This window comes from Pseudomyrmex gracilis, unplaced genomic scaffold, assembly GCF_002006095.1.
Source record: "Pseudomyrmex gracilis isolate BER0280 unplaced genomic scaffold, ASM200609v1 scaffold_283, whole genome shotgun sequence".
Classification (NCBI taxonomy): Eukaryota; Metazoa; Arthropoda; class Insecta; order Hymenoptera; family Formicidae; genus Pseudomyrmex; species Pseudomyrmex gracilis.
Window position 1 is genome coordinate 25387 of NW_018020867.1, and position 14342 is coordinate 39728.

At 35.4% G+C, this 14342-nt stretch overlaps 1 protein-coding gene across 1 annotated transcript in view; it reads right to left on the reverse strand.

Moving 5' to 3' along the window:
* The window catches only part of LOC109859756 (hemicentin-2-like), a 134063-nt gene that overhangs the window by 21753 nt on the left and 97968 nt on the right, over nucleotides 1-14342 (reverse strand). The window contains exons 4-8 of the mRNA XM_020438296.1: nucleotides 11364-11534; nucleotides 10881-11042; nucleotides 4244-4428; nucleotides 2275-2425; nucleotides 6-109 (exon numbers count right to left, since the gene is read on the reverse strand). Coding sequence (XP_020293885.1) covers nucleotides 6-109; nucleotides 2275-2425; nucleotides 4244-4428; nucleotides 10881-11042; nucleotides 11364-11534 — 773 coding nt within the window. The remainder of the gene's footprint in view (nucleotides 1-5; nucleotides 110-2274; nucleotides 2426-4243; nucleotides 4429-10880; nucleotides 11043-11363; nucleotides 11535-14342) is intronic.

Below are 14342 nucleotides of genomic sequence, written 5' to 3' on the forward strand. Positions count from 1 at the left end.
GTTACTCTTACCAATGAAGCCGGATTCGCTTCGTAGTCGCAAAATATTATAAAATCATCTGTCTCATTAACCGTTAAGTTACTCGGTTTCATTTTAATTATTGGCGGATCTGTGACAGATAAAGTAAGAAGATATATTTATTTAAATGTTCAAATTGTTGATATAATTAAACTTAAACAACAATTCTTCTATCTGTCTTAAACAGATAACTTGTTAACTTAAACATTGCAAGTACACGAGTATAAACATTTTCTAGTGTGAGTCTCTAAACATTTTCTAACTTTGAATAATTATATATTTTCCAACTGTTCTTCTTATGTAAGATATATATATTGTATATATATACCGACTAAAGTTAAATTAAATGTACAATTTCGATCTTGCTCAGGTCACAACGTTACACTTTTAACGAGGCGTCTCTCTAATAGAAAATTGTACAAAACAAAATTTTCGTAAGTACGCGAGAGTGGCCTGTCACGACACTAGCTGGAGCATTGGAAACGAGCCAAACTAAATGTCTGGAGTTTCTTGTTTCCAATCCATGAGTAAGTTCTCGTTTTGGTTGCAAAGCGAAACTTTCTCCGTCATTTTGCGCTGTGACTGAAAACATCAGGGAGATACGTAACCGGCGCGTCCGTTTTGTTTGTTTTTCGTCGATTTTTGTATCTCTCTTAAATAAGAGTAATATGTCTCTCTCAAGACAAACAGTCTGCGCTTTTGATTTCAGAATTGAACATAACGCAAAAGTTTGGAACGATCGATATTTCATAAATAATTGTATCAGGTAAACAATTGTGAAATAATTTGAAACGTTGCTGACGCGTTGTTTTTTTTCCTTTTAATTGGGTTTGCGATTTCTCCAATAACTGAAAATGCCTTTATATTTTTTTCCAAATACTGCGTGCGTCGAAAAGGAATTGTATCTTTTCAATAATGTAATATCGACGTTAATCTAACGAAGAACGCAAGCGGAAAAACTCACGAACGATGTACGAGTTTATGTGCGAACTATTCTTTTATATTTTTGCTCCTTTCACGAGTAACACGTAAAACTGTTCATTGAACAGTGAAACGGGAAACATTTTCAATCATTTATTTCGCAAAAGCGGAGAACAAGTTGTCGACTGTGTNACAGCGAAGTAAGATTTTTGATTGTTCGTCGCGAAGTTACGTTAATTTGCATAGTATTATGTTGATGAATGGCGCATGAGTGCACACAGTTATTTATTTAAAGGATTTAGTTTGTAAAGACTAAGTGTATGCAAATGTTAATAAGTTCTTGTAGCTGGCAGTTTCACGAAGACGTAGAACCGCCGCGCGCACACTATGCAAATATGTGAATTTNAGTTACAATGCAATTTTGTTGCAACATTCGCTATTTCAAAAGACAAATATAATTATTAAAAATCAATCAGCATTGTTTCAGCATTTACTAATATTTACAAACATTAATATATAATTGCAAATATTCCGAATACTTAATTTTCTTTCGTCGTGAATTAAAATATTTTTTTCTTCGATTTATATTTACATATTTATATACTGCTTTTCCTATATAAAAAAATTAGAGAGAGTAAATAATGACAGAAAAGCGATTTTGACAGTCGTATATACTACAGTAAAGTCACTGACCTCAGTCACGTAACCTTGGTGGGATCACTGACCTCGGCCGCGCGACCATTGCGGGGTCACTGACCTCGGCCGCGCGACCCTTGCGGGGTTACTGATCTCGGCCGCGCGATCCTGGCGGGGTCACTAACTTTGGTCACGTGATTACAGTATATATGTATATACATGTGTGTGTGTGTGTATATTATATATAGATATAAAATATCATATAAAATATATATATTATTTTCTTTTTTATTCTTTCTCTCGGTTACGTGACTTTAGTGTTTCTACTCCTCTCTGTCATGTGACTTTAATCACGTGTTGTTTTTGCATTCTCCNCTTTTTCTTTTATTTTTCGAGTTTAATTTTCATGCGTTATTTCTGACATCTTTCATATGTACATTATGTGTATTATATTGTTTGTAAAATATAGACACTAGCAGTCATTGCGGTGACAGGTTGTGTTCACCGACACTACACGTTAAAATAAAAACACAATAACAGCATGCGCGTAGCGCACGTCTATATTGTGCTAGTAATATATAAAAGAGAAAAGTAATTGCACAAAAAACATATATTGTTGATATAAAAGCAAAAGGACAAAGAAAACGACAACAGTCAAANTGTTTTTGTGTGTTGCTCCAATTCTCATGTAATACTTACATAACACTTCGATCGTCTTCGTGTCTATCATTGGCTTTAGATCTTCGGCACGTGTAACCGAATTCTCGGCAAAACACTTAAACGTTCTATCGTTGTCGTATACGGATGCTGTAAANGCAAGGTAACTTATCGTGTCTGAAGTACCGTCGTCCTGTGAACATAATAGTTTTAAAATTGTATAGTTCTGAAACCCGAAGCTTTTTAGAATTAACAAAATTAACACTCAGGAAAACAATTATCTACGTCGCCAAATTTGCCTAAGCGCTCCAGTCAAGTGCTTAAATTAGAACGATATTTATATCAAAATTGACGAATGTTATTACAACGGCACAATCCTATCTTGCAATTAAATCTCATTTCTACAAAATATCTTAGATATACATATATTTGGACATGCATATATTCAAATATAAAAATTTTGAGAAAACTCATTAAGTTTTAATTACAACTTAAAAATCAATNCAACAGTCTCTCTTACCGTTTTAATGATTAAATGATCCATTTTTTATNGCTTTTAATGCGCGTGTTGCTTTTAATTTATGCATTTGGATATTTTTGTTTCGATATTCTCAATTAAAAAACAAAAATTGATTTTTATATCCAGTTGCGAATTTGCGCGAGCGCGCAAAACTCTAGCATGATAACATATCGTGTAAGTGGCATTCGAAAAGCATAAAAAAATATAACTTCACTATAAAATTTCATTTTAACGATTTTCGTATAATTGCGTGACGCGCGTAGCAGCGGAAANAAACAAACTGCTATTACGTTACATGTAAATAACGACGTGTAGCTTGTTTGTCGAGAAAAGTTATTGTACGCAGCTATCGTCTCCCGAATCTGTAATATTACGTATATGCGTGCAAAAGAGATTAATCAAGCTTAAAAATGTGATCCGTTTAATCCTTTTACGAAGCGCACCGCTCATATCGGTAGGAATTTGCTACGTGTAATTGCCCTGCCACTATGTATATGTAATATGTAGATGCACGCTATCAGGTGGAGCGTCGCCAACGGTCGCGCCCGCCATTCCCGTATAATCAGGCACTTAGTAAATAATGTTAATTATGATACCGCTACTTCAAATTGCAAATGTTAGAACAAATCGATAATCAAAGCGACTGGTTCGTTAATGAATTAACAACAATTTGTAGCTTTGCTGATATTTCGTAGCGATTAATTTTCAAATAACGTTGTACAACGCGTTAATTGATCACAAAATGAAGTACACATTGCTCTGTTTCATGTTATATCTGTTTCTCTCTCTTTCCTTTCTTCTCTTCGAGATAATGACTTTTAACAAAACCTGAACGTCACTCTCGACCGAAAAACAACAGCACCATATGGATACGGTCGCGATCGATTCGAAGTAGTTGGATTATNAATAATTTATTTCGACTTTCCGCTACTTTTCTTCGGAGCACGAAAATTTGTTGCTCCGCAGNACCCGTTCAATGAGAATTAAAATGTACAACACCCGTCGTACCGATCGATTTAGAATTGAAACGTAATTTCACGGAGAGTTTTACCGGGGCGGTGTACATCTATGTGTATACATATATATATACACATGTACACTCGCGTTGCTTTTACTCACAATCAGCAAATAAGTAAAGCAAATTAAAACTTTCAGGAAAGGAAAACTATTCTCGCATGTTACGACGTTATTGTCATAAATACTCAGTTAAGTACTTGAGCTAATTGCGTCAAAATTGTTTTGATTACTCAACAAGTATTTAGAACAATTATAACGTAGCTCTCAAGTTGCGAAGCAAAATTTGTCTATTTCTCGAATATATTTATAGAAACTTTATGCGCATTACATACATACACGTTAATATGAAACATACATGTATGTGTGTTTCTGTGAAATATCGAAACGGGGCTGTTTCAATAGCAATAGGGAAATTAGTTGAATTAGAGCGGAAATTATCTGCTTTGGGCATGCAATATCGCGGTGTTTACTCACGTTTTCATGTACTTTCGTCTCAAACATCTCGAATCTCTNATTGCTCTCGCTTACGAGCTGCGTTCCGTTCTGCCAGGTCACGTTGGCGGCGGGTCGCGCAGAATATACGGTACACTGCAATAAAATCTTCGTGCCTTGCACGACATGACCGACCACCCCTTCTAAAACGATCTTTAGCGGGCGCACTGCAAAGAAAATAGCCAGGCGGCATTATAAAAGAAGATGAGAATATTACTTTGCTTGACTAATCGCAATACGGCACGAGAAAGCCCTTATCAATACATATATTTAGTACAGTTCATATATTTGGTACAGTTTTAGATTTACTAAAAGAATATAAAAAGCTTCACCGTCCAGACTGAAAAAGAAACGAAACGGAAATAAACTACAAAATAATGAAAGAATTTTTAGACAACTAAATTTAACGTCGTGTATAGAATATTTGACTTGTCTGGCTTGTTACACCCGCTGTTATTAATTTGAAATAATCCACGCGTCATATTTGCCCTTGATTGCTAAATGTTTAACATATGCCGACATTTAACATGCATAACAATTTGGGTCGCGCAAACCAACTGTGCAGTAAAATTTAATGCATCGCGTTATTGTAATACAAATTATAAGGGTATTCCCTTCCCGCGTGTTGTGGCTATGATTAGGCATACATGAGCGTGTTCACAACGCAACAAAAAAAACAAATGATAAACACGTCGATAATCATGAATAGTGAGTTTAACGCTTAACTCATTCGCGACGATTTGTGTGTTTCGTACCTATTATACCTATTTCTTACGTTATCTCGTCCGTAAACGTAACAAACCGCAAGTACTCGTCCAAGCAATTTGTGTCCTCGTAACTTTTTAATACTAACGACTCGTCGCGCGAAACTTGTGTAGTAACAAGTTTCTTCGTGCTTGTACGTACATAAATATAGCTATATACGAAATGTTCACGAATCGCGTTTGGTAATTTCCATAGCTGCCTGGTGCCCGCACTAAACATGTCGCTGCCCTTTCTGTGCACCAGTTACCAGATATATAGAATAGAGCCGCTAGCAAGTCGGTCGTAGACGTTATGTAATGATTATTGCGCACTATCAGGACTTCGCATAGCATTGCGACGACATTATAGGGTCGATGTGAGTAACCAGGGAGTAGAATGTGACACAAATTGGATGTGAAACGCGCGCGCGCGCGCGCGCAGGAGAGAGAGAGAGATGTATCGGAGTATTGTATTAGCTTTTCCTTGCTCTCGATCCTGTTGCGCTTTAAAACAGAATCACGTTTTCCTCTCATAGTTCGTTTTCCTCTCATTTTACCTATTTTTTTTTTTATTTATTTACAATTACGCAATTTTTCTTTCGTTTCCCCTTAAAATATGCGATCATAATATATGACGCTCGCGGTTATGTTGTGGTCGTTGATGGCTTCCGCAAAGTTATGCGGAAAGCGCCGACCGATAATTCATCGACAAAACTCGATGAACGGCATTGAGTATAAGAAGAATGCGAAAAGAAAGACGCGAGATTCCGACCAGAAAGCAAATGGCGAATCCACTATCGGAAATTGCATTTGCCTTCGATTGCACTTCCCTACACGTTAAATGCAAAGGAACAGACGAAGATGGGAACGCAACGATGACAAAATGGGGTTTTTTGCGTAAAAATTGAAAAAACCGATCAGTACTTTTGCATATATCGGTTTTTCGTGAAAACTACGCTGACACATTTTTATACTGAAAAAATATGGGCGCGAACATTTATCTACGATTTGAATCCACTATGAATGATAGTGAAATTAGCGAGCACGTTTCATCGCATCTGCATTTTTCAAGAGTTAACGATCTTTGAAAGATAATTTTTATTTAAAAAATTGTGTATCTCACACACGCAATCTTTTTCTTAATGTTAATTTCTTAAAAAAACACACAGTAACAATAATAAAAAATATATTAGTTCTTTCGAAAACAAGTAATTTTGCAAAAATAAGTCTGCCATACCAAAATGAATAGGGGGAGATGATATTTTCTTTATCCGTAGAAATTCGCCATTCAACCAATTTCCTCTTCATCTGAAAATTNCTAAGAGTTCACGACCCGATAAGCCGACCGCGAGACTTTTTAAGTCTGTAGTCGATAGCAATGCGATTTCCTGGTTTTGTTTGCTAGCAAGAAGAGCGCCCCGTCTAAAAACTCCGCTAGGTGTCTGCTCGTGAGTTCGCATAACTCTCGCAACCTTGCTGCCTGAGACTTTCAACGAGCAGCTGCGGGGCCGTGAGATTTTCGCAGATATCCCGCAAGCATCTTACGACATTTCCACTTGAAATTCATCGCGGATTGTTAGAACCGACTCTCATCTCGGAAAAAAACTTTATATTTTCTGAACTAAACTGATTATCTACATTAAGAAATTTCAAGTCGTATTTTGCTTCAAGATTTGACTATATACATATATTGTATTATATATATTGTATTATACACAACTTTTATATATATGTATATATATTGTATTATATATAACTTAGAGTGTTTTTTTGTTTCCTTAGTATTTTCTATTTCTAACAATACTCGCGTTTATCACTTATCTAGTCTCTTATGATACTGGCAGCTCATTTTTCACGATACAAGATGCANGCGATCCGTGTCAACGTTGGCGGAAGCGTCGTACGATATCACGTGGTACGATGTTCTATAAGGTATAGTGCAGAACCGTCGCCGGGGAAAAAAAAAAACGACACAAATTGCATTGTAAACNAAAAAAGACGCATATTATTACGAAAATGCGCTATTAAAACTTTATTCGTCTTTTCAAAGTCCATTAACGCGCGCGAAATAAAAACAAATATACATATAAAACAAGATTAGTTAAATAAATTTACTGTTAAGTATATATATATATTGCGTGTAATGATTACATCTGACCTATATTAATATATTTCCGGCTTTTTCTCTGTTATATTAAAATAATATTTTAATGTGTCTCAATTTTCTTTCATATTACAATAATATAATATAAATTTATCTATTATATCTCATCATATATATATATATATGAGAAAGAGCATGCAATATATTTTGTAGTTTATTATTTTTTTTAACCGTGAATAACTATTCAGTGTAATTTGTTATATTCCGCATATATAAAAAGATGCATAATTTTAGTTAATAATATTTACTTAAAACGAGTAAAACGAGTTCACATTGCTTTCTCGTCGATATTCAGAGTTTACATCAATCGCGCGAATATAACTGGCCAAAGACATCAATAAACATTACTCGATAAACGACAAATCATGCGCGATAATTTAGCGTATTTATTAATCGAGATGGCAAGGATATTAAGCGTCACTTCGAAGTTAATATAACGAGCAGTTATATATTAATGTGCACCGAGAATTACGTAAATTTGTGTATATAATATAATAATAATATCGAGACGACATTTTGTGTGAGTGAACAATATGCACCGAAACTCGTGATCATCATCATTAACAAATTTCTAATTGCAAACGTAACCTACATATTAATTTCATACATTAACCATCGAGTTGTCCTTTAANCGCGCGAACGCGCGAATATTTCTCACGTAATTATTTCTATCGTACGTACGAATACCTTTTACGCGCGCGAACGATTTTGCGATTGTNCCGCGCTTAAATAAAGTTTCGCAGCAAACGATTATTTGATCCTACTGCGCGCAGTAATTACGTATATATAGGTATTTCAGTCGACAAATCCGCAAAGCAGTATACCTATATATACATATATGTGTCTCTCTCTCTGTGTGTGTGTGTGTATGCGTGCGTACGTAAGTGCTAAAGGAACGATTTAAATTCCTGAATATTTCAACCTCGTTTCCGCGCATTAAAATGATGAGAAAAAAATCGCATTTTGCTTACTCAAGCGGCGTATAAAAATTTACACAGGTATTTACGTACGCGATATTATTTGCACGCACGCACGCAGACGCACACAAAATATCGGACGCGTTGTTTAGTAAAATCTTGAGTAATTTATGATCACTCTATGTACTTTTAAACGGAAGTGTGAGCAGAAACAGAATTATTAAACTTTCTCGACGTTTCTATGTGGCAAAAGACATTTTCTTCTCGGCAACGAGATATTTTTCTACTTAAAGTGCATAATATATCGACGCGATTAATAGAAGCGATTCCATTAAGATTTTCTGTTTTTTTTTACGCCGCGAGGTAAACGACAATGAGGCAAAACACACTACTACTGTAATTTATGCGATAAAGAATGAAATACGTTTTCTACCCGAGCATTTAACAAAGCGCGCAATGTATCATGCGAGTCTATTTCCAAACAAGTAANTTCAACGATGTTGTTTAATAAAACATTTTGATTATCTGATTCTGTGAGAAATCAGAGGATATACGTATTTTACTTCGAACAATCTTCTCTTTTCCCGATTGAGACATTGAAAAATCGCGGTGTGTGCTGAATAATCAATTTCCCGATACTTTCACATTGTTTTAACGCGCGAAAAATACACTTATTATCAAACGAGAGATTCGTACCTTTATTGTCGCGCTAAACACATAAAATAAGATCGTATAAATCTCTTTACGTACATTTTTATTCCATACATTACGATTGTCATGGTTAAAATTAGCTTCGTTTGAAATGAGATGNATCGAAATTATATATCTTCTGTAAAATTCTCTTTAGCCAAGNACAACCATATCAATATTGTCAGTTTTCTCGTAGAAATTCGGTGACGAGAAGTTGNTTATGACGTATGCGTAATTCGCGTTCGTGCAGAAATTCAAATTTCTCGTGCGCTCTCTCATTTTACACACGAGACCTTTCCAGAGCCATAAAGTCTCGCGCTCGCGTATCTCCGCGTGTAAATCTCGGCGATTCTAACGCGGAGTGATTTCTCAAAGTGAATTTCGAATTTAGCGTCGATAGAACGCATTTGAATTGCGTCGTCAGGAAACGTGTGCGAAATAAGCTAATGTTTTTTTTTTTTTTTTTGTTCTTAATTATTTCTTTACTTCTGACAGCGTGAAACACAGCACATTTAGAACAAAACACACTCTCTTGATAAGTACATTGCTGTGTGTCGCGCACAGTAGGATGATGTCTTGATGTATCTGATGTACCTGAATTCTGGCAAAGTGTGTTCTTTGTACTTTTGGTTTTATTTTTATTTTTATTTAATATTATTATTTATTGTTGCGACTGAAGAAGACTTCATTGTAAGTTGAAATGTTTCGCTTATTATATTGTTTAATGTTTAATATACTTATTTAATACACCTACTTTCTTTGCTCGATTTGCGACCTTGTCTATCTTTCTTGACTGACAAAGTGTGTTCTGACAACATGTTTAATATTAAACGCGTGGATGCGCGATATAATGAGCCCGTTTTATAATTTGTAGACTTACGTAACTTTGTTTAATATAACACAAGCGATTTGGGAAATTAGATCATTGCAAATATACTTTAGCCGAGAAAAAACAGTGTTAAATATTTAGAAACGTAATATATAAAATTCATTTACAAATATTTAATAAAAACAAAGTTACATATGTACAGTTTGCGAACAAGTGAATAATAACCAGCAACAGTTGTTTTTTATTGTTAGGAAACATGTGCAAGATTTAAAATAAAATTATTTATTATCACCGTGCGATTGTGTATGTCCAAGATTTAAAATTACACAAACATTACTTGCTTGCTAATTAATGTACTCCGGTTTTATAATCAGATTCTGATGACCGATATTCCGTGAAAGCAGAAATGTCGAATCTGAAATGTGTCTTTTATAAAATGATTATTAATAGCGATAACTCATTCATAATTTTTCGTTGCTAATGAATATCGACAAATTTCACGTTTTGCTTGTCTGGTGAAAAACCAAATTTATGAAAAATTAACGAGTATATTACTTTCTTCTCCATTAACGTCATTCAAGCGCGACTCTTAACAAAATCTTATTTCTGTAATTTACAATATTACACAATTTGCTCTTGAGATTTTTTTTAAAAAAAGAATCCATTTCCGGAAACTTAAAGTATCTCAAATTTGTAAAATATTCTACGTGCAAAATCTGTCTTTTTAGATTTTTCATTTTTTTCAGACACATTGATACAATACCTAGTTGTAGTTATCCATATTCATATCTCGACGGCGAATTTAGCCGACATACTCGTGGTTTGATTTAATGAATAAACGATATATAGCCAGCGGATGTGTTATAAATGTAGATCAAAGTACGAACATTTGTGTGTTAACCGTTATTACTGTATATTCGTATCAAGTTTGTACAGACAGTTATCGAGTTGCATATCGCGTACAAATTACTCTGATCGAAATTGCAGTCGATCCGAGCATAATTTCCTTCATCAATGGAACATGAGATAATCNATTTGTGCGTAGACGCGTCTATGTCAGAACGTGCGTAATAGCCTGCAAAANTTGGTTACCCGTATCTTCAGAAGATTAATTCGCGCGAATTCTGTATGTTTACAACAGTATATTTCTCACGTACCTAATTAAAAAACAACTTTTTAGAAACGAAATTTAGCGGCAGTTTTCCCAGTGAGCAAAAGCGTCCTCTTTACTGAATGAATATCTTTTTTTCTTGAAAACAAAAACGTACGCACTCACCTTGCACATCTGGTTTAATATCAACGGTAAGTGGCTCCACGAGAGCAATACTGTTGACTTTACACGTAAATGTTGCACCTAACTCTTCGCGAGTAATTTGCATTTCCAGCAAACTACTGCCGGTGCCTATTCCAGTGTCAGTGACGGTCGTCGAACTTGTCGCTGAAATGAAATATTTTACGTTCCTTGAAATATTAAAAGAAAAAATGGAAAGAAAGAGATATAATAAAAAAAAATAATATTAATATTAGAAAATATTTTATACACTCTTATATAAAAACACAGGTCTCGCGAAATAATACGCGTGCACACAGTAATCACAAACAAATATAATTTTTGTTTATAATAACTCATAATTTTATTCTCTTTGTTTTGCGTGTTTCAAACTTTCTAAAAGTATGTTTAAACTTGTNAATAGATTTTGATGCATTGTCTCATGAACTTTGGCGAGGGCAACTTTAGTAATACGTTGCAAATCTTTACCTTCAAGTAGTTGGTCGCCTTTAAACCACTCGACCCTGGGTACAGGTTTGCCTTCGCCGCTCTCGCAATACAAGGATATCGTTGAACCCTCGTTTATAGGCCCTAAAGTGGCACCGGTACTCAAGGTTTTCTTTGAATTTTCATCAATAACACGAACGGACGCTGGTTGAACTGCAACATACGCAAACACATTTATTTATTGCAAATTCTTCCGCTTCATAAAGATATCGCAATTTATTTTTGTTAATTTGAATATGTGACATGTACATGTTTATATATTATTGTAGCAATTTTTTTATATAGAATTATGCGGTATATCTCTTACAAATATTATTTTCGTATTATTATTTTCAATAAGATTGTGACAATATTCTATATTACACTAATATATTATAAAAAATGAGCTGCAACTTTCTTAAACAACGAGCAACAAGCTTCTGCTTTCACATTGAAGGCGAATAAGTCTTGACGCAATTTAGTGTAAAAATTGACTAGACAAGTAAGTTTTTTAATATACTTAAAAATATGATACATATTGACATAATCCCGTAACTTTTCTAAACGGTAAGACAACAAACAGAATCGTGAATCAGTCAGAATATATTTACCTTTGTTTGATAAATCATTTAATAAAATCAGATTGGACAGATTATTGTGTGCGAAAAATTTAATTTATTGTTGATACTAGTATGTGTCACGTTCAAATAATTGATCGCAATAAACGAGATTCATCACATTTGTGAATATTAACTAGACTTTCATTTGATAGCTTCTTCCTGCATTTAATATTTTGAATATTCTAGCTTATAATTGAAAATAAAAAAATAATCTCTTATCGGATAACAGTGTCACACAGAGCGATACATTTGCATAATCAATTTTAGATTGCTTTCTACTTTTTCTACGCTTCTCATACTGTCCTTCATCCATCACATTTTATTAAATGTAATAGTTTGAAGTAAATATTGTCATTTAATAAAAGTTTAACGTTATTGTGCTTTATAATATTTAACTCTCTTATAAAAGCGTAATGTAAAACGATTTATTTATATAAGATTAACCGTGGTTAATTTTATATAAATAAATAATTTAATATGTGAATATATCAAAGTCAATCATTTTTAAATTTCTATGTGAAAACATTCGCGTCACACGGCAAAACAAGTAAGTTAATTATCTTCAGAAAATTGAACAAGGTAGTCTGACTAAGGAACAAACGAGACTCGGGCGTTCTGTAAAAATTCATCTATATTGGCATTTACTAACCAGGCTGCTCGTCGTAATCGTTTAATACGAAAAGAATGTGCGACCAGTCCTTTGTCGATTAAAACTCCGCTCCTGTTTCCGAGGATGGCGGAAACGAGATTGGAAAGTAGGTAGTCCACGCGATTGCAAAAGATTCGGTGGTATCTTACATACGTGCACCGAACTACCGGACTCTGTTCTCGAGCAAATCGAATTCGACAAGGAAATTGAACTGAAAATTCTTTCCTCCGGCAAATGACAACGTTTTATCCTTGACGGGTGAAATTTGCAAAAATTTACGTTTCTCTTTCTCTCTCTCAGTCGGTGAGACGCCAGCTGCGTNAAAATCGATTAATCTGACAATATATGACTCACGCCGGTAGAAATATTCAGGCCATTAGCGCAAGTCAAAACGAGAAAATTATTCGATATATGCGGTAGTAATATTCCCGTTTTACATAGTTCGTAATTCGAGAGTGGTCACATATTTCGACCGTTTTTTGCTTGATTGCGAGCAGTTCGCAGCGCGGCGAGAGTTGACCAGCGCGGCATAATGAATATTGAAAAACGTATTCAAAACGACTACGTCGAAGAAAATGTGAACGGGGAACAATTTGGTATGCTAAGTAAATTTACTTCGCAGACGTAAACACACAAAACTGAATAATTATTTNGTCGCGATCGATAAGATCNAACGTTGGGGAGAACGCTTGACAGCTTTCAANAAAACGTNAACAAAACGTATGCACNTTGGGACACGGTGGGACGGCGCCTCGTTCAATTGGCAGCTGCGGCNAAATCCGATCTTTTTAATTGCAAAAAATTCGGAGCTCTCCGAGCAAAATCCCTTTTTCCGCGCGCGCATCGCTGGTCAGCGCGGCCGATTTGTCATTGTCACGCTCTGCCATTTTCAGAAAATAACGATGAAAGGCGATCCGGTTTCGCGCGCGAACATTTCAACGGCGGCGCGCTCCAGCACCGGCGACGATAAACTTTATGAATAATATACTTGAAAACGACTTTTAAAGTCGCCTCAATGACCCGCAGCTACGACGGCGCAACTTTGTACCGCGCTACTATGGAGAGAGATTACTACTTCGAGAGCGAGCGANACGCNCAGAAGCGCCGCGATCATTAGATCGTAAGTAGCTTTCGCGATTTTTCAAAGAACGCAGCTTCTAAATTCTTCCAAAGAGCGTTTCTTTATTTGAAATTGGCNTAACTTGTAGCAAGCAAGCACGAAACTTCGCTCCTATTTGTCTTTTTTCATCATTCATTTCTCCGGTGTTTCAGCGCGCGATGCGATCTCTTTGTATCAACTCTTTGCGACTTTCTTGCAAACGCGCGCGTAAAAGCTATATATAAATACATCCCCTTTATCCGTACCAAACTGCGAGATGAAAATTTATTGACATCCATCGGGTTGTATCTATTATAGCCGCGCGATACCGCACTAATGCTCGTGCANAATGCGAAACAATTGAACACAATTTCGCCTTAATATGAATATCTCTCNGATGCATTGTCCGATTGTCGCGATCTTTCGTGCGTATCGGAAAAGGATGGGTGTGTACAGATATATTCCATTGTTCTCGCAGGCGAACAGCTTACATTATCGTGTTACATGTACGAGCACAGCCTCTCATCCGTTGATTCCTCCTGACATGTATGCAATTTGCTAATCGCGCTTAAGTTCCAACTAGATCAAATGGCGAATCGAACCAGATGGAAATG